The following is a 25689-nucleotide window of genomic DNA, read 5'->3' as shown; positions in this document are numbered from 1 at the left end:
TCTGTCTGAACTGGTCCAGCTCATCTGACTCATTGTTGAGTTTTGTAGCTTGGGGTGACAGGCAAGTTGAAAGAATTTGCGGCAGACAAAAGCCCAGCTCCCCCTTTCTGCCTGTATATGTCAAAGACCCAGTTGGTGGTTGTGTTTGGGTCATGTGTTCCCTGTATGAAAACAGCTAATTAGGAAAAAGAGCCCTCTGTTCCTCGGCCCCCTCCCCCAGCCACGGGGGCCGGCTCTGTATATCTTATAACTCCCACATGGTCCTTGTCGCTCTGAAGGGGCCCGGGGTTTGTGTGTCAGCGTAGCAGGCTGACATTACAATGCTCGTGTGGACTATCACAATGATCCCGTGGGGGACTCGATCACCTCTTCCTAGAAGAGCCTCTTTCAAAGGTAGTTGACTCCTTTCTTCTCCTTAATTCCTTTTCACTCTTTTCTCCCTAATTCCTTTTCACTGAAAGAGCCTATGCTGTGAACTAAAGTAGCCAGACTTTCTCGCTTTGCTGTGAGCGGCGGTTTCTAGCGAAATTAGTCTGCGAAGGTAAGTTAGCAGGCCATGCACTTTCTTTCTGTCTTTTATTTTAGAGATTTTTTGCTATAGGGTGTGTATGCTTGCCAGAGAGACAGAGACAGAAAGGAAATCACTCCCCAGGGGGGACCAGTCATGCCACGATCCGTTCTCCTCCATTCTCCTCTCAGGATTTTGAGCATGCACACACTTGTACCTGGCATGAGTTTCAAGCCTCTGGGTCTGGGATTTGAACCGCAGTCAGTCATGTGGGAGTCCAGCAACGTAATCATCACACTTTCTGCTGGTCAGTCTATTTCTGAAGATGCCAGGTCTGGGACTTGAACCACTCAGTCAGTCATGTGGGATCCTGCTGCCTTAACCACATGCCAGCGGCTGGCCCCAGTGATAATTATTACAACAAACATTTAAGAAGCACATACTACATTTAATTCTCACATTAACTCCGTGAAACGGAACATGATACCTTTCTACAGAAGCGAAAAGGGAGCTTGGAGGATTTCCTTGGCCGGGATCAACAAGGCAAGTGGTAGAACTCTTTCAAAATCAAAGCCTGACCACAAGCCTGTGCGTGTTTAATTGTCACAGTTGAGACAAATACTCTGGCTCAGATGCATAGCGCAAAAGCGCTAGACAAGTTTCCTTAATCCGTGCTTGTGGGTTTCTTTTTTAAGTCATATTCACAGATTAAACGATTTGAAGTTGTGAGAGAAAGAATAATAATTAGACTGCCATAAGTGATAACAGATGCCAGAAGACAATGGAGCAATGTCTTTAAATGCTGAGAACAAAAACTAGTAAGTTGTCAGGAAAGTCTTGACGTATTTTTCTATGCGAAAACATATCATGATGTTCATGGGTGAGAGTGAGATAAAGACACATTCAGTTATCCAGAGACTAAGAGAATTAGCACCCACAAATCTTCACATTAAAAATATGGGGGCCAGCAGGTGGTGGTTAAGGCGCCCGACTCCCACGTGGCCAGCTAAGGCTTGAGTCCTAGAACCGGCGGCTTGCTTTCTCACTTTCTCTCTCACCACCCCCGCCCCCGTGAGCGTACATGTCCTATAGCAAATTTTAAAAACAATAGTAACAATGATAAATAAAACTAAATAAATAATTCTTAAAAAATTAATAACCAACAATGTGTGTAAGCAAGGCTAGCAGCTGGTGTAGTGGTTGAGGGGCTAGACTCCCACATGGCCTACTACAGTTTGAGCCCTGGACCCAGCAGTTTGAAAATCACCCCAGACACGTGTGTGTGTGTGCGCGCTCACTCCAAATCCCAAGAGAATGGAGGTAAGGGGATTGTGGTGTGACTATCCCCCCCGGTGGGTGATTTCTCACTTTCCCTCTTTCTCTCTCCAGGGGTCACATGTCCCCTATGGAAAAAAAAAGTGTAAGTTATATGTAAAACATAAATGAATTTTGTGTTTAGAAATGGATCCCTTCCCAGTGTCTCATTATATTCCAGAATCAAAAAAAAAAAAAAAAAGGAATTCAAACTCTGAAATAATTTCTTGTCTCAAGTATTTTGGATAAGGGATATTCAACCTGTATCTATATATAAATTCAATGGAATTCCACTTTAAATCTTAGTATATTTTTTCCTTTGATTTTTGACAATCTGTTTAAAATTCATATGGAAAAGCAAAAGACCCAGAACAGTAAAGACATTCTGAAGGTAGAGTAGCATAGGGACTTGGTTACCGGATCCTGATTTATAAAGTAAGACAAGGTGGTGTTTTAAGAGTATTAGACAAAGTAACAGAACAGGGGCCAGCGGGTGGCATGGTGGTTACGGGCACTGGACTCCCACATGACCAACCATGGTTTAAGTCCCTGACCTGGGTGGCATGGTGGTTACAGGCACTGGACTCCCACTTGACCAACCATGGTTTAAGTCCCTGACCTGGTAGCTTGCTTTCTCACTTTCTCTTTCTTTCTCTCTGTCCCTCTCTGGTCAAATTAAAATAAGTAAATAAAATAAATAAAGTTAAATAAAGTAATTCTTTTAAAAAACATAGTAACAGAACATAGATGCCCAAGACAGACTGCCAGGAAACTTGTCTTCACTTCCTCAGATGCTTGTTCTCTTGTCCATAAAGTGAGAGGCTGTATAGATCATTTTTGTGACAGTTATGGCATTAACAATCATGACAACAGGGCCAGCAGGTGACACTGTGGTTAAGGTACCGGATGTGAGACACTGAACACGGCTGACTGTAGTTAGAGTCCCGGACACAGCAGAACACACTGGCACATGTATGTGCATGCCTAAAATCCCAGGAGAATAGAGGAGGGATTGTGGCATGGCCATCCCCCCAGGAGGTGATTTCTTACTTTCCCTCTCACTATCTGTCCCCAGTGAACACACATGCACTATGGCAAAAACTAAAAACAAACAAACAACAACAAAAAACAAAACACAAAGTAAGACAATGTGGTTTTCTAATAGTATTAGACAAAGTAACAGCAAAGATGCCTAAGACAGACATGAAAGTTGCCTTCACTTCTTCAGACGCTTGTTCTCGTCTATAAAGTAAGAGAGTTGGCTAGATGATTTATGTGATAACCATGGCATTAAAAATCATGAAAGGGGGACCAGCAGGTGGCAAAGTGGTAAGGGCTCTGGACACTCCCACATGGCCTACCACGGTGCGAGTCCCGGACATGGTGGCTTGCTTTCTCACTTCCTCTCTCTCTTTCTCTCCCTCTGTCTCTGGTCAAATTAAAGTAAATGAATGACTAAATAAAATTAAGTAAATAATTCTTTTTAAAAATCATGAAAGGTTTTATCAAACATTTTAGGATAAATCAATAAAATTAGACCCATTTCCTACAACTTTTGAAAGGGAACATATAAATGGAAAAAGCAAAAGCAAAACCAAAAATAGACCTCCCGTCTTTTAGGAGGAAAATAGAGAATTATATTTGGAATAGGAAATGATATCTTTAAAAGACACATGAAGGACAAATCATAAAGACAATGTATCCCAAATTGACAACGTTTAAATTTTAAATTTGTTTAACAAGTATAGCAAAAACAGAGTTAAAACATAAAAGCCACAGAAAGGGAGAATATATTTTTGCAACGCATTTAACTATCAAAGGATTAAAAACCAAAATATATAGTAAACTTCTCTAAATAAGTTTTTAAAAAGAATTATTTGTTATTTGTTATTTTTTAAAATTTGACCAGAGAGAGAGAAAAAAGTAAAGTGAGAAAGCAAACCGCCATATCCGGGACTCGAACCACAGTCAGCCATGTGGGAATCCAGTCCACAACCACCACACCAGCTGCTGAGCCCTCTAAGTAAATTTTTCAAAGATGCATACTCCAGTATAAAAATGAACAAATTATATGAATAAGCAATTCACAAATGAAAAAATTCAAATGGACAATAATCATGTGAAAAGATGTACACATCTGTAGTAATTCAGGTAATGCAAAATTATAATGATGATAATGTTCCCACCCTTGAGACTGGCAAATATTACATTTCATACACCACTTGTAAGAGCCTAAAAATTTGAAGTGAGTAATTTGGCACTATCTTATGAGACTGAAGATGTGGATTCCCTTGACCCAGGAATTCTACTTCTGGTCCTAGATACAATTAAACATATGTGAAAATACTTATGCAGCCAGTTTCCAATAATAGAAAAAGTGTCAACAACGTGAATTCCATCTACACGATCATGAATCAGTAAATTGTGGTATTTTCAAACAATGAACATTAAACTAGAGCTAGTTATATCAATGCAGAAAGATGGAAAACAAAAGTGTCAAAGGCAAGTTGTAGAATGCTGGGTTAAGTAGTATACCATTTATATCAAGTTTGAAAACAGAAAACGCCACTTTACATTATTTATAAATACATAAATATATATAGTAGGGTACAAAGCAAGAAACAGATGTAAACATTAAACAGCTTCAGGCCCAGCTGTAGTGACACAGTCAGTAGTGTACCGCCATACAATGCGGAAGCCACATGGGAGGCCCAGGTGCAGATCCTGGGTTGACCTGAACTTGCTGAGCATATGCACGCCTGTTATCCTGGCTGGCTGGAAGTCTGTGGGGAGGAACAGTGGCATGGTGAGACCCTGTCAAAGGTACCCATCTTTCTGTCTCTTTCTCTTATCCCTGTCTCTCATGAAATAAACTTAAAAAAAAAAATCAAGATAGTGATTACCTCCAGGGATGAATTGAAGGAGGCTGAAAAACAGAATTATAGACGGGAACCCAGAGGGCTTTATCTTCAGGTTTGTTTTTTGTTTGTTTTGTTTTTTTAATTTTTTAAAGAATTAGTTATTTAATTTTATTTATTATTGTTATTATTTTAGATTTTTATAATCTGATTTGAATATAGTATAGTGTTAAGATATTATAAAGCAGAGGGCTGGCAGGTGGCCCCAACCAACACTTTCCCTGGAGTACTGGCCTGTAAGCCAGCTCTGGTGTTTTCTAACTGTGTAGTTTTCTAACTGCAAGGTTCTTCACCTCATCACATCCTTGTTTCCTTGTCTGTAAAATAGAAGGACTGTAGAGATGATTTCCAAGGTGACTGCCACTGCTGAAACTGCTAGACCAAACCCATTTTCTCATGCAAGACTTGACACTTTAATTTATTTCACATTGTACTTCTCTGGACTCCCACATAGGCAACATGGTTCAAGTCCTAGACCGAGCAGCTTGCTTTTTCTCTTTCTCTTTCTCTTTCTCTCTATCTTGCTCTGTCCCTCTCTGGTCAAATAAAATAAAGTTAAATAAAGTAATTATTTTTTAAAAAAGATATTATAAAGCTAGATGGCTAAAATGTGTACTGGTATTCATTTTTTTAAACATTCATTTATTTATTTGTTAGGATTTTTAAGCTGCCAGGTCCAGGACTTGAACTACAGTCAACCATGTGGGAATCCAGTGCCTTCACCACCATGCCACCTGCTGGCCCCTCATATTTATTTTTAAAGTCTCTATACTTTTATATCCGAGTGAAATTTTTTTATAAGATAAAAGAAATGCTTTGATTCCACAAAATGCAGTCAACTGTGTTACCATATAACAAAGACGAGACAAAAATCTGTTGTATCCTAATACCTTTCTCCAGAAGAGCTTCTGTGCTTCCTAGCTCTGTGACTTTAGGCACGTTATTTAAACCCTTTGAGCCTTCGTTTCCCCGTGTATTAACTGCAGATGATAACACCTTCTCCTTAGCGTTGCTGGAGAGTTAAAAGAGCTTAGGACGATACACATGGACATGGTCAGGGCTGGCTCTTCTGATTCATTCATCTGGCGAGTATTCACTGAGCCTTTACTGTGTGTGTCTGGCACTGTTCTGGACGCTGGCTAGAAAGCCGTAGTCAAGACAGTAAAATCTCTGCATTAGGGAGCGTGCAGCCTAGTGGAGGGAGACACACAATAAAGACGAAGTGAAACGTACAGTATAGCGGATGGGGATGCGTGTGAAGGAGGGAGATAACTGCCTCTTCCCCCATATCTTTGCACTCTCTCTCTCTTTCTCTTGTTTTCCTCTCTATTTGCGCTGTCTCTGTGGCTAGGACACCCTGGAACTGAACTGTTTACTGCTCGATAAGCTTCTTTTTTTTTTTTTAAGAATTATTTATTTAATTCCATTTGTTGTTGTTATTATTATTATTATTAATCTGACCAGACAGAGACAGGAAGAGAAAAAGAGAGAAAGGGAAAGCAAGAAAGCAAGCCACCATGTCCGGGACTCAAACCACGGTCGGCCATGGGGGTCCAGCGCCTTTAACTACCACTCCACCTGCAGGCCCCGCTCTTTAGTCTTAATGATTGATTTCTGCTTGCTAAGGACGCTGCCGCTTTTGTGGAGTCAGGCTAAGCTTTACGCCGCCTTTGTTGACAGAGCACTTAGCACACTAGCAGGCAGGTAGCAGTAGCCACACGCTCCTGTGGTTTGAAGAAGCACGACTGAAAATGAACAGACCAGCTGGGTAACGGAGCCATTAATGGAGAGAGCTTGAAGCTAATGCCAGTCTCCTAAGGCCTCTGAAAAGGCAAACTACCGGGAAATGGGAATGAGAGGAAGAGATTCTTCTTAGTGTAGGGGAGTGAGGGAGCAATTTAGCGTGTAGGGGAGTGAGGGAGAAATTTAGGACATTCATCGGACAACAGCACATCCACGTGGAGATTCCCTTGAGGGCTTGGAAGCAGGGAACTAGAAATAAAGGCTTTTCCCCTCTCTCTGACTCTGGCATCCACAAGGCTTTGACTCCAGCAGACCTTCACTGATCGCCTACCACAGGTGTGCATTCCGCCGTCCATAGCAGCGGCATGACATGCAAAACAGATGGCTTTGATATAATGTACGGTAATGTAACATAGAGCAGGATAGAGGGTGCGTGTGAGGTGCTAAGGGAAGAAACACTTAACCGCCCTTGGGACCAGCAGTTGGCGTAATGGCTTTGTTACTAGACTTCCATGTAGTTGACTGCGGTTCGAGTCCTGGACCTGGTGGCTTAAACTCATGCCAGGTGCGTGTGTGTGTGCCCAAGATACCAAGAGGTGAATGGAGAAGAAGGGATTGCGGTGTGGCCATCCCCCCTGGGGGGTCGTTCCTCGCTTTCTGTCTCCTCTGTCTTTCTGGCGAGTACACATGCCTTATAGCAAAAAACTCTCAAAAGAAAAAGAAAAGAAAAAGAAACACTTAACAGACCAAAAAATGTAAAGTTCTCTGTTGAAAAAGTATATATCGTATACATCATGACAGGAACTTTATGTAAAATGTGAAATTAATCTGGGGGAAAAAAAAAAAGAAGAAAAAAAATAAAAGAAGGAATACAGTATCCGGCCACTCGGGTTACATCAATTTCCAGACCTGGGGGCTTGAAAAACACACCAGGTTTGTGTGAGTGTGTGTGTACCCAAAACCCCAAGAGGAGGATGGAAGGAAAGGGCTTGCTTGCAGCATGGTCTTCCCCCCTGGGAGTGGGGGTGCTTCCTCACTTTCTCTCACTGTCTCTCTCTGTCCCACACACCCTATAGCAAATTTTGCGTCATCTTATACAAGTAGTTGACCTGCAAAATAGAAATTGAACCACCTTATATAGAGTGGTTGTAGGAATTAAATTAGAGAAGGTAAGACTTTGAGCACAGAGATGAGCACATGGAAAAAATACTTCTAAATGATCATTCGCATTCCCCTCCCTGAAAGAGTCTACCTAAATTGAAAATACAAAGTACTACTTAAAAATACCCAATCTTTTCCCTTCAACTGCAATTTTGAGCATGCACACACACTTGCCCAGCATGTTTCTCAACCCACCAGATCCGAGACTCTTAACCGCCATGTGGGATCCGGTTGCCTTAATGTCACGCCATCAGCTGGCCCAATTCAATACTTTTTCTAAGAGCCAAGTGCTGAATGAGATCTCAGAAACAGCTAAGGACATAATTCAGTTGCTGCAAATTGAACCTTCCCGTCCTGCTCCTAGAATAATGTCAGTCCTTTGCTACACGTCAACGTATACCAGAAGGCAAGTCCACGCTGTGAAACACTGAGTGTCCGGTTGGGGAAGTAAGATATGCCTGTGGGGGACATAAAAATGAAAGACTCTATGTCAGTCGATGCCACAGTGACAGATGCTCAGACCAGGATGAGGTCAGTGTGTGTGCGAGAGTTCAGAAGCATTTGGGTGGATGGCTCGGGGGTGCCATTTTTGATAGGATCAAATTAATGGCGAGAGCCTAAGGAAGATTCACTGTGACAGACCGTGAATGGCATTGGCCATTATGCCAAGCGCTAGGCTAGACTGACGATCCAGCAGAGCCCACGAGGCCACCATAACGGAGTGGAGAGATGACTCTTGAGCAGATTGCTAGGGCGCAGTGTGATACGTGCTGTTGACCCAGCGCAAGGGCACACATGAGGTGACATGACCTGCCCTTCTGTTTGACCTTCTCTCACCAGGGTCTTTTCATCTAATTCACTTGATGTTTGATGACTACGTGCTCTACCTGTTAGAATCTCTGCACTGTCAGGAGCGAGCCAATGAGCTCATGCGAGCCATGAAGGGAGAAGGAAGCACGGGTAAGCCGGCATTTCTCTGGGGATTGCACCACGTGGCTGTAGGATTTCTCTACTTACTTCTGTGCCCTGTGTTTCTTTAACTTTGTATCCCGAAGAATTTACCGGGTCGTCGGAAAAGTCATGATGCATTCTTGCATAGAACAGCACAACAGTCATGACGAGTTGATGGAAGGGTGTAAAACCGTTCTTTTTCCTCTTCAGAGAGGGCACGAATGTACATGGGACTTGTCTTGAGTTCCGTGGTGGTGAGGGAAACCATGAGGATTTTAAACAGGGAAGTGAATGACACAGATTAGAAAGAATATTTCAATTTGTAAAGACTCTTAAAAATAACTTGCCTCGGGACCAGCAGGTAGCATAATGGCTACGTCACTGGACTCCCACGTAGTCGACCGCGGTTCGAGTCCCGGACCTGGTGACTTAAATTCATACTGGGCATGTGTATGTGTGTGTCCAAGATCCCGAGAGGAGAATGGAAGAGAAGGGATTGCAGCATGGCCATCCCCCTGGGCAGTGATTTCTTGTTTCCTGTCTCTCTGTGTCTCTGTCTCTCTGGCGAGCGCACACGCCCTATAGCAAAAACCTCTCCAAAAAAAAGAAAAAAAAATGACTTGCCTCGCCATTGGGCTCTAAGAACTCACCCTGTCTCTATCCACAGCAGAAGTCCGAGAGGAGATTATTTTGACAGAGGCTGCCCCACCAACCCCTTCACCAGTGCCGTCATTTTCTCCAGCAAAATCTGCCACGTCTGTGGAAGTGCCACCTCCCTCCTCGCCTGTCAGCAACCCTTCCCCTGAATACACTGGCCTCAGCACTACAGGTAATGAAAAGTCCCTCAAAAGCTTTGGGTGGGGAGTTCATCTTTAAAGTAAATGCTTTCTGGAAAAAATTCTTCCCCCGATCTCAGAAATCCAGTGCCAACACATGAGTATCATTTTCCTGGACTTCTGGATGACTTGCAGGTATTCGCTTATTCATTGGTACTTAGGCTGTATGCCCCTGTTTTCAAGTTGGCAGATTGAGCACATGATAAAATCTCCACTCTTGAACTGACTCCATGGCTTGGTGGTTAAGGCAGCTGGATTCCACATGGCTGACTGCATGGTTTGAATAGCAGCCTAAGTGGCTTGAAAAACACACTGACCATATGTGCATGCATGCCCACAATCCCAGCAAGGGGGAGAAAGAGAGGAGAAGAGAATGGGGGATGATCATGCCTTATGGAGGTTCTCTCTCTCTCTTTCTCTCTGGTAAGTGCACATGCCCTCTGGCAAATTAACAAAACAAAAAAACTCTCCACCCCTAACACAAAACCAAAATGATAAAAATGATGGTTCAGGGGACCAGCAGGTGGCATAGTGGTTAAAGTGCTAGACACTCTCACATGGCTGACCACGGTTCAAGTCCTGGACCTGGTGGCTTGCTTTCTCACTTTCTTTCTCTCTCTCTCTCTCTCTCTCTCTCTCTCTCTCTGTGTGTGTGTGTGTGTGTGTGTGTGTGTATGTGTGTGTGTGTGTGCCTGTCTCTCTCTCTGGTTAAATTAAAATAAATAAATGAATAAGTAAAAATGAAATATTTTTTTAAAAAATGACGGTTCAAATAAGTTGATACACAGTCATTCTTGGAAACAAAAAAGGGAACTCTTTAGGAACAGAAGGCTGGGTAGCATCGCTAAAGAGGGAGGCAGACAGGAACCATATGCTAAGCCATGGCAGCCATAAGTGAGGCAAGGGCTGAGAGCAGAGTTGGTCCCGAGCCAAGCCAGGGCTGCCCAGCATGTGACACACGTGAGGCCGCTCTGATGGGAGACCACCCTCACCCAAGACAGCATGGAATTCAAAGATTAATTTACAACCAAGAAACACACAAGCCTGCATACATACCCAAAAGAATTGAAAGCAGAGACCTGAAGGGGGATATTTGTACGTCAATGTCATTGTAGCACTATTCACAATAGCCAAAAGACGGAAACACCCCATCTGTCCACTGAGGGGTGAGTAGATAAACAAATTCTGCTATATACATACAATGGAATATTATTTGGCATTAAGAAAAGGATGAAATTCTGACACATGCCACAACATAGATGAATCCAAAGTGAGATAAACCAGACGTTGGGACCAGCAGATGGCATGTTTGTGTCACTGGAGTCCTATACAGTCAATCATGGTTTGAGTCTTTCTCCCAGCAGCTTAAAACACGCTGGCATGTGTGTGTGCATCCCCAAAATCCCGAGAGGAGAATGGAGGAGCAGAGATTATGGCATGGCCATCCGCTGGGGGGTGATTCTCGCTTTCTGTCTCTCTGGCAAGCACACGTGCCCTATAGCAAAAAATCTCCTTATTGAAAAAAGAAAAAAAAAAAAAGAAGCCAGACACAAAAGGACAAATATTAAATGATTCCACTTATATGTGGGGTCTTCAAAAGGTTCACAGGGGGCCAGCCTGTGGCCTGTTGGTTAAGGTGACTTGATTCCACATGGCTGACCATGTGGTTCAAGTCCTGGACCTGGCAGCTCAAAAAAGATGCTGGGTGCACATGCACGTATACCCAAAATCCTGAAAGAAGGGAGAAGTGGAAGAGAGGGATTGTGGTATGACAGTGCCCTGTGGAGAGTGCATTCTTGCTTTCCTCCTATCTCTGTCTCTCTTGGGTGAGTGTACATGCTCTCTGGCAACATTTTTTAAAAGTTCATGGAAAATGCTTATTATGAAGAAACTATGCATGGATTTCGAAATTTTCTAGCACTAGAATAATTCATACTTTCATTCCATTTTTCCACAGAGACAGAATAGAATGGTAGTTTTCTGGGTCTGTGTCCCAGCTATTTGCGAGGCCAAGGCAGGAGGATCACAAGTTCAAGACCAGGCTGCGAACATAGCAGAACTTGTCTCTTAAAAAAGACAATCAGGGCTGACCACATAGCCTAGTGGTTAAGGGAGCCGGATCCCATACAGTAAATCATGGTTTAAGTTTAGGGACCAGCAGTTAGCGTAATGGCTATGTCGTGGACTTCCACGTAGTCGACTGCTGTTCGAGTCCCGGACCTGGTGGCTTAAACTCACGCCAGGCGCGTGTGCGTGCGTGCCCAAGATCCCGAGAGGAGAATGGAGGAGAAGGGATTGCGGCGTGGCCATCCCCCCCTGGGGGGTGATTTTCTGCCTTCTGTCTCTCTGTCTCTGTCTGTCTGGCGAGCACATGCGCCCTACAGCAAAAATCTCTCAAAAAAAAATAAATAAATAAATAAAAAGTAAAAAAGACAAAAAAGGCAGGAAAAAAATTTTAAATGGTAAATTTTATGTATATTTTGTTACAATTAAAAAAAATCACCCAAGCATCTGTGGAAGCCCAATCCTATGACAGAAACAACAAACTTAAGAAAAAGGAGAGTTGGGGGCCAGGAGATGGAATGGTGATTAAGGCATTAGGTCCCCAAAAGACTGATCATGGTTCAAATTCCAAACCCAGAGGCTTGAAAATCATGCCAGACACAAGTGCGTGTGTGCCCAAAATACCAGGAGGAAAATGAAGGAGAAGGGACTGTGGCATGGCCATCCCCCCTGGAGGGGTGATTTCTCTTTCTTTCTCACTCTCTGTCTCTCGCTCTATCAAGTGCATGCATCCTATGGCAAAAAAAAAAAAAAAAAGAAAAGGAGGGGGAAACCAGTAGATGGCATAATGGTTATGTCACTGGACTCCCATGTAGTTGATCATGGTTCGAGTCCCAGACTCGCAGCTTAAAACACGCCAGGCACGTGTACATGCATGCCCAAAGTCCTGAGAGGAAAATGGAGGTGAAGGGATTGTTGTGTGGCTGTCTCCCCTGGGGGTGATTTCTCACTTTCTGTCTCTGTGTCTCTCTGGTTAGAGCACATGCTCTATAGCCAAAAAAAAAAAAAACTATTTAAAAAAATGAAAAGGGAGAATTTATATCCAAGGGAATTGAACTTAATAAGACAATCTTAAAGTAACTGTTGAGAACTGAAAAGAAGAAATTATACCCACAAGAGTCAACAAAGATCTTCAAAAGGAAATGTATAATTGTTAAAATTTTAATAGGTGGGTTGACTAGAACATTAGATCCAATTGAAAGAAAATCAGTGAACTGAAAGATTGACTTGAGAATCCTTTTATAAAGAGATAATAATTTAACTTTATTTATTTTATTTATTTTAAATTTTGACCAGAGAGGTACAGAGTGAGAGGGTGGTGGTGGGTGGGAGTAAAAAAGCAAGCTGCCAGTTCCAGGACTTGAACCACAGTCAGTCATGAGGGAGTCCAGCGCCCCTAATCACCACACCACCTGCTAGCCTCCTGCCCTGAACTTAGAATTCTCTAATGAGACACAAAGAAAGAAAGACATGTTAAGTATATAAGCAATGCTAGGAGAAAAGCCTGATGTATCCAGAAATTCCAATATTAATTCAGTAAGTGTCCCGGGGGTGGGGGGAAGGGTGAAAATGCAGTAACAATGGCTGACAGTTTAACAGAAAGGATAAAAGGCAAGATTCCTCGGAAAGGTCTCATTGACTACTATACTGAATAAATGGAAAAAGAAAAAACTCACCTGTGGGCCCGCTGAAGGAAATGAAAGATAAAAGTAATCTTAGTTCCCCAAAAGAAAACACGATAACTTCCAAAGCAGAGAGAATCAGCCTGATGACAAATTTCTCATCAGCAACACTAGATTCAATATTGGAAACAGTATTTTGGGGACCAGCAGATACCGTAATGGTTATGTCGTTGGACTCCCGTAGTCAACCTTGGTTCGAGTCCTGGACCCAGTGGCTTAAATTCACACCAGGTGCGTGTGCGTGCGTGCCCAAGACCCCGAGAGGAGAATGGAGGAGAAGGGATTGTGGCATGGCCATCCCCACCCCCGGAGGGGGTGGTGATTGCTTGCTTTCTGTCTCTCTGTCTATCTCTCTGGTGAGCACATACACCTTAAAGCAAAAATCTCTCTAAAAAAAAAAAAAAGATGTAGATATATATGGAGTTAATACAACAGAACCATATTTTGAGCCAGAAACAGTACTTCAGGGTGCTCAGAGAAGGGTCTCTCTTTTTTTGTTTCGAAAGAGATTTGTGCTGTAGGGTGCATACACTCACCAGAGAGACAGAGAGAGAGATAGAAAGTGAGAAATCACCCCCTGGAGGATGGCCACACCACAATCCCTTCTCATCCATTCTACTCTTGGGATTTTGGGGCACACATGCACATACACCTGGCGTGAGTTTCAAGCCACCAGGTCCTGGACTCGAATTGTGGTCAGGCATGTGGGAGTCCAGAGACATAACTGTTACACCATCTACTGATCCCCAGAGGAGGCTCTCTTTAATTCTCCCATTTGGAAACATGTTCCCTCAATATGAGGTTCTACCATACCCTAGGGCAGTGGTTCTTAGAGTGATCCGCAGACTAGCAGTGTCAGCATGTCCGGGGAGCAGATGAGACATGCTTGTCCTCCCGCAGACCTACTGACTTGGAAAGTGTTGGGGTGGGGACCAGGGATCTTGTTCAGCGAGCCGGCAGGTGATTGTGGTACTCACCAGTTTGAAGACCACTGCCTTAAGGCTTTGTCAAGTCTGCAGCAAAAATGAAAAGAGGGTATGGAGGAGGAAGCTCACTTCCTTAAGAGCCCTGGCCTGAAGGTAGTGCATGTCATTTCTACTTACATCCCATCAGCAAGGACTTAGTCACACGGTCTCATGTAATTTCATGAAGGTTGGGAGATGTACCCAGGCAGGGAAGAGGCAGCTGATTTGGAGAGGCAACTGGCACTCCCATCGCACCTCCCAGGTTCGGTTGTTTAGCCACAAACATAGACTGATCTATTCCCACCACGCTCATGCCCCAAGGTTCAGGCCTACGCCACCTCTCCACAGTGACTCAAACTGTGACCTGTCTCCAGACTTCCTCTGTCCACTCTCATGCCACTGGCGAGGCTTGCTTTGGTGAAGCTGTGTCTCTCAAAGCCCTGGGGTGAAGAACTCCACGGCCTCACTCATGCTAAAGCCTTCAAGAGCTCTCATTCCCCACCACACTGTTGCTCCTTCCCCAGCGCTTTTCCCTCCATCCTCGGCTGGGCCAAACCCTGTTGTCTTTATTGTTTCCCTTACCCTCGAAGATAGACTCTTCCTCCAGACCCTTACGTCATGGGCTTATATCCAACGCAGACTCTTAACAGCTCTGCTCAGATACAACCCAGCATGGGTTAAATCCAAGTTGTACTTAGAATAGGACTGTTTTCAGAAGACACTGGAAAGTATGAATACATTTGTTTTCAAGGGCTAAATAAAGAGGGTCAGATTGCCCCACCAAGCATGTCTTTATCATTCATTCATTCATTTATTCACACATCCATTAATTTATTCAACACATTTTTTAAAGAATTATTTATTTAATTTTATGTATTCATTCATTTATTTTAATTTGACCAGAGAGAGAGAGACAGAAAGAGAGGGAGGGGAAGCAAGAAAGCAAGCCACCAGGTCCGGGACTCGAACCATGGTAGGCCATGTGGAAGTATCCAACACCTTAACTTCCATGCCACCCGCTGGTCCCTCAACAAACATTTTTTGAGTGGCTTTATCTGCTATACACTTCCAGATAGCCAGTGATGTGATGGTGAACAAGATAATCATGGTCCCTGTCCCCTGGGCATTTATGCTTAGAAATGAGGGTTCTAGTGAGCAGACTCGCAGTTGTACTATTGTGTTAAGTGCTGAGTTGGAGAAGGTCAGGGAGTTACGGGAACACAAAGAAAGGCCTTCAATCCTCTTTGAGGGCTGAGAAGGCTGAAGATGGAAAGGGAGATATTCCAGATAAAAGAAGCAGCTAGTACAAAAGCCAGGAGGCAGGGTTCTTTTCAGAAAATTTAAAGTGTATGTCACAAGAGTCTGTTGATTCATACCTTCCGAAAAGTTTCCTCTCTTCTCCAGGAGTAGGCCTACCTAGAGAGGGACTGAGCAGGGCCCTAAGAGTCTGGAGGTGCCTGCTTGCTTTTACAGTGCCAACTGAGTCAGTGGCCCTCTCTCAGGGGCGGCTGTGGACACTGGATTACTCACGGTTTCGAAATGCTGAATTGCCAGTCCGTGGCATTTAGACCAAGCTTTGATTTCACTTTGGCTAACACAGCTGAAGAGAGTCCTCTTCTCGGGAAATCTGAATTTGAGCACCCCATACCTGCGGACATACTCATAGATGCACCTCAAGTCTTGCTTTGTTTTCTATCATGAGGATGCTGGATGTGAACAGGCTTGCACCTCCCTCCCATTTTCTCTCCACTGAGAGCTGTTTAGAAGGCTCAGGAAGAGGAATTAGAAAAGAACAACTTGTTCACCGAAAATCAAAAGGGAAGAGAGGATTTAAACACTATTCATAGATCCCCAGGACTCAGGAGACCGTCCAAGATCGGAATTCTTGGACAACCGTCCTCTGAGCTTCACGCCTCCTCAGGAAGGAGCTAGGGCAGTCAGGGCAGCTGACAGCCATTTAACTGAGTCTCGCTGCCCACATATCCCTGCCACCAAGGGAGACGCACACAGACGTCTGTAAGTGATAAGGTCCTCACTTCTGAAATGAGCAGGGCGAGTGTGCCACGGAAACGGTTCTGCAGTATGAAACTGAAACAATCTGGGGGCCACGTTCCTTACAGCGTAGCAACGCATCAAATGAGGAGACTCTAAGAAAACAGGGAGGTGGGAAAAGTGCGAAGGAGAAGTGTCTAGAATCACCCCAACGTTCTCGTGCAGCTAGGGAGCCTGCCTGGCTTTCTTCATAGCAATTTGAAGGCCTCAAGGTATGGCAGGTGTGATAGTCAAGGTCACAGGAAGACCATAAATGCAGTGCGAGATTTCTGTATAATATGTTCAGGAGTCATAAAAGTAGCTTCTTGGAAATACAAATGTGAAACAGGTCCTCTTCAGATGATTGCAAGCTTTGAAGATTTTGGCACATTCCAGCTTTGTTCTCAGATATCTCCAGGGGGTATTAAAAATGTCATCCTAGATAAAACTATGGATAATATTTTCCTCAAGTACCACTTTTTAAATGCCCCACTGCTAAATTAGACTGGCTCTTGGCAGGCATGTGGGTCAGGGTCTTGGAGAAGGCATAATAAATATCATCTCCTGCTAATATATACAGCCTTCCAGACATATTCTAAAGCACAGATTATTAATCCATGATATCCACCTAAACACTAGGAAGTAGATTATTATAGACTTCTTTTAAGTTTGACAGGTTGTGCACACTGTCATTAAATAGTGTCATAAATTGGAAAACAATGATGTAAATCTTATGCATTTGCCATGTTCCTTTTTTTTTTTTATTAATCTAGCACATGGTTTTCATGGCCAGTTTATTTTTATTTCTAGTTTTAAATGATTGCTGATTTATAGACCATCTACTTTCCAGAAAGTTTCTGAAGTAGTTTTTAATAAATAAAACAGGAAAATGAATTTTTCAAAAGGATCCAAACCAGGATCCAGAAGCAAAAGATGAAGAAAAGGTGGAGGCAAATTAAACAAAACTACTGTTGGCTTAAAAAGTTTATTAAAGCCTCAAACAAAATTGCATGTCATCTAGGCATTTTGTTAGGTTTCTAGCACATTCTGAATATCACTGCTCAGATGATAAAGTATGAACAGGTTCAACTTGCTAAAAGTCAAGGCCAATCAGATACCTGTATCACTTCAACAAATCAATGTCTCCCTTTAGAAGGACACTTCCCCATTTCTCAGCTATGAAAAAGAGAACAATATTATGTCTGCTTGGTGAGAACAACGGGAAGATGATTTGTTGCACATGACCTTTTGGTACGGTCCAAGGACCAGGAATCACAAGGCAGTACACACAGTGAGTGAGGCACCAGAAAAACAGCTGCTCCGTGTACTGTCTCAGTATCTAGTCCCATGTCCGTACTTACACATATTTCTTTTTTTAAAGAGAGATTTTTGCTCTAGGGCACGTGGGCTTGCCAGAGAGAGAGAGAGAGATATAGAGACAGAAAGGGAGAAATCACCCCCTCCCCCCAGAGAGAATGGCTACACCACAATCCCTTCTCCTTCATTCTCCTCTTAGGATCTTGGACTCACACACACACACACACACACACACACACGGTGTGAGATTTCTTATGTTTTGTTTTGAATTTTATTTAACTTTATTTATTATTATTATTTTAATTGGACCAGAGAGAGAGAGAGAAAGCGAGAAAGTGAGCTGCCAGATCCAGGACTCGAACTACTGTCAGCCATGTGGGAATCCAGTACCCTTAACCATCAAGCCACCTGCTGGCCTCCCAGTGTGAGTTTTAAGCCCCTGGCTCTGGGACTCGAACCACAGTTGAGCATGTGGGAGTCCAGCCATATAATCATTACGCTATGTGCTGGCCTTCATACTTGCAGTCCTCATACTTACACATATTTCTAAATATGTCTTTTAAGAGCGCATTTACAAATTATTTTGTAAAAACAGAGGCGGGGAGAAAGGGTTTATTGAAGCCTATGGCAATGCCCTAATAGGGGATTGGTTAAATCTGTCCATTTCCAAATTCCCCAAGGTAAAATTTGAGCCCATAGTTTTCCTCCAGCTTGGTGGATTGCTGCCTTCCTCCACAGCTGGCAAGGTTCAGAAACCTTAACTCTCTTCAGAGAAAACTGGCTCTTTTCCTCATCCAGGGCATGACGGGTAGTGTCAAGCCTCTCAGTCCATTTAACATGATATTGGGCCGTAATTCTTTAATGTCATTTAAAGCAAAATGCTAAGCTCCTACTCTGTGCGGGTTGGGCCACTGAAGGGTTCTAAAAACCTCATTTATGATGTCATTTCAAGTATTCCCTCCTTTGGCAATGACAATAAAAGTTAACTATTACACTCATGTTTTCAACTTCCCACCATGGGTTCCCTGCAACACAAAACCAGCAAATTAAATCATTGAGATGTTAGGGTGCCTAATGAAATAAAGACACATTCCCCACCAATGACCCCGACTGCAGAACATCTGGCCTGCCCAGCTGCGTTTTCTCTACATCAGTTGAGGATGTAACAAAGATAACCGACCTCTAGTCTTCCCAAGTAACAAAAGCCCAGTTATTCTGAAGGCAGCTAAACTGAGTGGGCTTCGGTGTCCACTGGCCCTGCCCCAGAGCCTGTGATGACTCATTTGTAGAAGCTCAGAGTTGTCACTGCCAGGGAATTCCTCCTCCTTCCATCTCTGATGCTTCCTTTCTCTCTCTCTCTCTCTTTAATAATTATTTATTTTATTTTATTTATTTTAATTTGACCAGACACACACACACACCCCCGATGCTTCCTTTTCTTTAAAGAAATAGAATTAGGAAAAATAAGCCAGGATAGAGAAGCAATTGTTTAATTCACCCTTTGACCTTATACCATCAAATCTTGGCTTGGTGTTAGAACCTTGGATCTGTATTCTGTGCCTAATCCATACCATATCCTGGGGCTACAGAAGTGGAAAAAAATATACACTTAGTGACCACCCTCACAGTACTTACATTCTAGTGGGTAAGAGTCAATACAGATGGGCTGGCAGGTGGTGTGGTAGTTAGGGTGCTGGACTCCTACATGGCCAACTGCAGTTCAAGTCTCCGACCTGGTGGCTTGCTTTCTAACTTTCTCTCTCTTTCCCCCCCTCTCTCTCTCTGTCTTTCAAATTAAATAATAATAAAGTTAAATTTTAAAAAATTACTAAAAAAAAAGAAGAGTCAATACAGAAGTAAACCACTAGGTAAATACACAATTTGAAATGGTGAAATGAGGGGCCAGCAGATAGTGTGGTGGTTAAGGACGTTAGACTCCCACATGTACAACCGTGGTTCGAGTCTTGGACCTGACAGCTTGCTTTCTCACTTCCTCTCTCTCTCTCTCTCTCTCTCTCTCTCTCTCTCTGTCCCTCTCTGGTATGTATGTATGTATAAATAAGTAAAGTTAAATAAAATAATCCTTTAAAAAGAAAATGTGAAATGAGTGCGCTGCGAAGGAGTATAAAACGGGGACCTCCCTCAGGAGGCAGTCAGAAAATGTCTCTCGAGGAGGTGATGTTTATCTGGGCCTAAATTGTCATGAGGAACTAGCCACACAAGGATTGCGCAGGGGAAAAGAACATTCTCGGCAGTAGGAAACCGCACGTGCCCAGGCCTACAGCAGAAAAGAGCCTGACGCAGCGAGGGGTGAGTACCGTATGGCAGGGAGCAGGACAGGAAGTCACAGAGAGAGGAGAGACTAGGCCATGAATCGGCAAGTTTTCTGGGAACCGATTTGTTTGCTGTCCCTGGTCAGTTTTGTCCATCGGAATTTGGTCATGGAACTGTTGGTGAGATGTAACACACAGATGACGTGGCCAGCTTCAGCAGGTATTCTCCTTAAGCACAGTTACCCTAACGATGGATAATAGTTGGACCAACAGGTGGTGTGTGTAAGGTGCTGGACTTCCACGTGGCTGACTGTGGCTCAAGTCCTAGACCTGGTGGTTTACTTTCTCATTTTTCCTCTTTCTCTCTGTCTTTCTCTGGTTCAGTGCACATGCCCTGGAACAAATTGGGGGGAAAAAAAAAGATGTTAAATAAAATTAAATAGAAATAATTATCTTTAAAAATCATGTCAAAACAAAACAAAACAAGACATGCCAGGCACATGGGTATGTGTGCCAAAATTCTAAGAGAAGAATGGAGGAGAAGGGATTGCAGTGTGGCCATTTCCCCCAGGAGTGATTTCTCACTTTCCCTCTTGCTGTCTTTCTTTGTGAAGTGCATGCACCCTATGGCAAAAACCTTAAAAAAAAAAATAAAAAATAAAAATAAAAAAAAGAAGAGGAAGAAGAAGAAGAAGAAGAAGAAAATAATAGCTAATGGAATACATGTAGACATGTAGACACAGGTAGCTATAGATACATAATCTTTTTTTCCCCTGTCTCAGTCTTTTTTTTTTTAAGAATTATTTATTTAATTTTATTTATTATCATTATTCTTCAATTTTGACCAGAGAGAGATAGAGAGAGATATAAAGATAAGCCACCAGGTCCGGGACTTGAACCCTGGTCAGCCCTGTGGGAGTCCAGCACCTTAACTACCACACCACCTGCTATCCCTCCCTGTCTTAGTCTTGAAGGTTACAGGAAACGTTTGTTTAGTACCAAAGACTGTCAGGCAATACTGTTCAAATAGCGCTTTCCGTGGTGAAGAAATGCTTTTATCTCAGCTGTCCAAAATAGTAGCCACAGGCCTCGTGTGGCTATTGATCATTTTGAATGTGGCTAGTGCAGTGCACTGAGTCCTTAACTGTATTCAGTTTTAATTTAAATTTAAACAGCCACATGTACTGTACTAGGCAGGGCAGCTCTACGATTCTGACGAAATCGTAGGGGGTGGCTGAAAGCCAGAGCCACATCTGTGGTGGTTCACAGAATCATAACGGGAAACGGTTCAAGCGATTTAGTCCGAGATCTGAAGAGAGCATAACCAGGTAGCCTGGGAAGCCATCTAAATTGTCACAGGTCTGTAGCAGAAACACAACTTGTGGTTTTTAATGGACCTTAACGTGGAGGGTGCGCTCCTGGAGGCATCATGTTACTGTCTTGCTACTCGGTGTGGTCTGTGAACCAACAGCGTTGTCGTCACTCAGAAGCTTATTGTACATGTCCCCTGCCGACCTACGGAATTGGATTCTGTATTTTAACAAGATTTCATTATCCAAATGCACACTCCAGTGCGAGAAGCATTATCGTGAAAAGGCTTTGGAGTTGGGCAGATCTGTGTTCAAATCCCAACTTTGTCACTTGGCCGTGCAAGTCATTTTATCTCTTGGGACCTCAGTTTTGTCATATGAATAAAGAGTAGTAATTCTACGTACCTGCAAAGGTGGCTGTGAAAATGGAACAACGCACAGCAGGAAAGTAACATGAGGTCTGGTTGACGTTGGACCAAACACTCATTTGTCAACAAATCATTATTGATTCTCTATTCTTTCTTTTTTTTTCTAGAGAGAGACAGCGATGCCATTGTCTCTCATTTAATTTTATTTGTTTATTGGTATTCTTCAAGTTGACCAGAGAGAGAGAAAGGGAGAATGAGAAAACAAGTTACTAAGTCTAGGACTTGAACCTCGGTTGGCCATTTGGGAGTCCAGCACCTTAACCACCACGCCACCTGCCAGTTTGGATTGTCTATTATATTCTAAGCACCCTTCCTGTCTTGTGTTTAAACCCTCTTCCAAAGGAAAATAAAGCAAAACAAAAAGACTGCAGAAGAAGAATGCTTTGCTTGTCACGAACAGGGAAGAAGGTGATCCCCTCTAGCAGTTTCAGTTCTGTGTCAACAACTGCCCCTCTTGAGATCTTCGCAGGACTCTCTTTAATGTCTGTCCCTAGACATTAACTTGGGATGTGAGAATGTAGGGGAGGAGGGCAGGAATAATCCGAGAAAAACTCGGGAACAGACAGATCGGGAATGTTTGTTATTGTTTTACCGACAAATCAAAAGCGTCAGCGCTGCCTTGAAAACGAGGCATTACTATTGACCGCATGGATTTTTCTTTTATTAGTTTCCTTTAAAAAAGCAGCGGCAGCAACAATCCCACTGGAGGTCCCACTGGTAGGCAAGGGAATGCCAGGGGTGTTCTGTGCTGCTCCCCAGGCAAAAAGGGTTTCTCACCCAAGCCAGTAGGTGTTAATCTGCTTACGCCTGCCTGAGTGGCCCCGTTAGATTGCTGGCACATGGCCATTTAGGGGTTTTGTTCCCCAGACCACGGGGGCCCATTTTCCCAAAAGCTCCGCTAGCTTTTTGTTTGGTAACGTCTATTTCTAGCAGCGTGTACTCCTGCAACAACAAATTCAATGGAACAGAAATTTACTGAACACCTACTATTTGGCAGAGCTTCTGTTGGGGATACAGAGATGAATAAGGAACAGTTGCTGTGCTCCAGGGGCTCATGCTAAAGTAACTGCTGCGTGCTCTCGGGTGGTGGCTGGGACCCTGATGTCCTCCTACTGCAGGGGAAAGAAGCCTTTGGCTTCCTTGGCTGCCCCTTTAAATATCCGCTGGCAGGGCTGTGCCCTTCTGAGACCCTCCCCCCACCCCCCACCCCTGCTGGAAGGGTTAATTATGTGTTTGTCTGTCTGGTTCATTGCGCTCCCACCCCCCTCCAGTTCCAACTCAAATTATAAACTATTTTGTGTATTTAGGTAATGTGTTCCTTTTAAGAGAGGCAGTGTATGTTAATTACAGAAAAATACACATAAGCAAAAGTAAAATGACAATTTGGGTCAGCGGGCGGTGTGGTGGTTAAGGCGGCTGGATGCCACATGGCCAATGGTACGGTCTGAATCCCAGACCAGCAGGTTGAAAAATACATTGGGTGTGTATGCTTGCGTGCCCAAAATCCTGAGGAAGAAAGGGGAGGGGAAGGGGCTGCAGCCTGACTATTCCCCATCCCCACTGGGGATGCTTTCTCACTTTCTCTCTCTGCCTCTGGGAGCACACATGCCCTCTGGCAAACTAAAAAATAACAAAAAGTAAAGAAAGAGAAAAATCTAAAAATCATCCTCCATCTCATTACTCAGAGATGATCCGTTTTAATAAAAGTTGGTATTTAAAAAAAACATTGCAACAGTTTGGCCAGCGGGTGGCATGATGGTTAAGCCACACTCCCACGTGGCCGACCACGATTCGAGTCCTGGACCTGGTGGCTTGCTTTCTCACTTTCCTTCTTTCTGTGTCTGTCTGTGGTCAAATGAAAATAAATGAATGAGTAAATAAAATTAAATAACTTTTAAAACAAAACTGTAACAGTAATATAATCGCACACACAGTTTACAACAAAGGAAGGCGGCAGTGCTTCATCTTAATCTAATCAGATGGTGTGTAATCATTTGGGGTTTCCCTTCTGATCTTGGAGTTCCTACAAATGTTGCCTAACATGTAGCCTGCTGAAGTCATTTTTGGGGGGGTGGTAAGGGAGAAGAACATGGTGTAGATGTGCAAAACAGTATTTTTTTTTTTTGAGAGAGAGAGATTTTTGCTATTGGGTGCATGCACTTGCTGGAGAGATAGAGACAGAAAGCGAGAAATCAGAGGGGATGGCCATGCCACAATCTCTTTTTTATTCTTCTCTCAGGATTTTGGCCACACACACACACACACACACACACACACACACATACCCAGCGTGAGTTTCAAGCTGCCGGGTCTGGGAATTGAACCACAGTCAGCCAGGTGGAAGTCCAGTGACGTAACCATTACATCATCAGCTGGTCTCCAAAGTAATACTTTTCATGTTATTTCTGAATAAAATCACTAGTAATTTTTTTATGTTTTTATTTTATTTATTCATTTATTTTTTAGTTTGAGCAGAGAGAGACAGAGGGTGAGAATGAGAGAGAGAGGAAGTGAGAAAGCAAGCCACCAGATTCAGGACTTGAACCCTGGTTGGCCATGTGGGAGTGTCCAGCGCCTTAACCACCACGCCACCTGCTGGTCCCAAGACACTAGTAATTTTATAGAAAAACATGTCTCACGGTTTGCTGTAAATGGTTAAATTACTATTGATATTCATATATTTCATCCCTTGGTGACAGAATCTGGCCCAAGAAACTTGCCTTTCTTTCTTTAGATCTAAAATGAGATATTTAAAAATACAATTATGTGTGGCTTGAAGATATAGATCTTTTCTGAGAAATGTTTCCTGAGGCCATTTCATCGTTGTGCGAGCATCACAGAGCTGACTTACACAGGTGTAGGCAGCACAGCGCACTGCACCCCTGGACTGTGTCCTGGACTGGCCGTTACGATCTCACGATCTGTCGTTGACCTCAGTGGCATTACCGGTGCATGACTGCATCTACTCTAAGAAAGGCTTGGGGTCCAGGCAGACAGTGGCACACTAGTGAAATGCAGATCGAGGCAATCCCAAATGAGAAGGCTCATGATCCAGAGACCTCCCTGAACGTCACCGGTGTCCGCCCTCCAAAGCTGGCTGAAGTCTTCAGGTGGACCGAAGCATGGATGCCCTCTTAGGGATGTTCTCTCTCTCATGCACTCGCTCATGGGAAAAAAATAAACAAACAAACAAAAACAAGTCTAAGAATATATGAGTTCATAACAAGCAGTGGATTAGTATCATTAAAAGCCTACCATGTGGGAGCAGCAGGTGGCATAATAGTTACGTTGCTTGACTCCCACATAATCAACCACAGTTCGAGTCCCAGACCCGGTGGCTTAAAACACACTGGGCACGTGTGCATGCATGCCCAAAATCCTGAGAGGAGAATGGAGGAGAAGGGGTTGTGGCATGGCCATCCCCCCGCCCCCCGAGAGTGATTTCTCACTTTCTGTCTCTATCTCTTTAGTGATTGTAAACACCCTACAGCAAAAATGTCTCTAAAGAAAAAAAAAAGCCTACAGTGTACCATATTTTATATCTGATACATACTATCACAGATAATCCTCACAGCAGTCCTGCAAGCTAGATACTGTTATTATCCCTCTTTTAAAACGCTGAAACAAAGGCTCTAAGTTTAAGAGGTTTAGCTAATATTTTAGAGTCAGTACACCACAGAATCAGGACCCAGAGCAAAAAGACATACTGGACAGAGTGGAAAGTGTGTGGCCCATGTGGGTTCAGGGTCCCATTGGGCTACTCACTCAGCCTGGGACCTTAGCCAAACTGGTTAATATTCTCAGTTTCCCTAGAACTGGACTGTTCTGTAATGCCTTTAGCCTGCAGTTAGTGTTGACATAAGGAACAATCCTAAGAATCAAGACGGAGCCCATCAGAAGGGTGTTGTTGAGGACATGTTGAACAGTTCACAGTTGTCTTATTTATGAGGGCATCTGAAAGAATCTGCTGTTTGATCTGGATTCCAAGGACAATGTATTCCTGAGCAATGTGTTTACCATCCTACGGCTCTTAACCGATCATCTTTTCTTTTTAGCATTGGCTCCTGAAAAACTCAAGAGTCAAGTTGAAGGCCCACATGTAGAGGAAAAAAAAAAATTTTTTTTTTTGAGAGGTTTTTGCTATAGGGCGGTCATGCTCGCCAGACAGACAGAGAGAGACAGAGAAAC

The 25689-nt window shown here is 43.4% G+C and overlaps 1 protein-coding gene across 4 annotated transcripts in view; it reads left to right on the top strand.

The window, feature by feature from the left end:
• Positions 1–25689, top strand: part of RFX4 (regulatory factor X4) — a 208174-nt gene that overhangs the window by 164259 nt on the left and 18226 nt on the right. For 3 of the 4 annotated variants that reach the window (XM_006170358.2, XM_006170356.3, XM_006170359.3), the window contains 2 exons: positions 8485–8604; positions 9263–9424. In XM_006170358.2, the coding sequence (XP_006170420.1) occupies positions 8485–8604; positions 9263–9424 (282 nt within the window). The remainder of the gene's footprint in view (positions 1–8484; positions 8605–9262; positions 9425–25689) is intronic. The other variant, XM_006170357.3, reaches the window with a different exon arrangement.

The sequence above is a fragment of the Tupaia chinensis genome, unplaced genomic scaffold, assembly GCF_000334495.1.
Source record: "Tupaia chinensis unplaced genomic scaffold, TupChi_1.0 Scaffold148234_1, whole genome shotgun sequence".
Lineage (NCBI taxonomy): Eukaryota > Metazoa > Chordata > Mammalia > Scandentia > Tupaiidae > Tupaia > Tupaia belangeri.
This window is presented reverse-complemented; position numbering and strand designations above follow the sequence as displayed.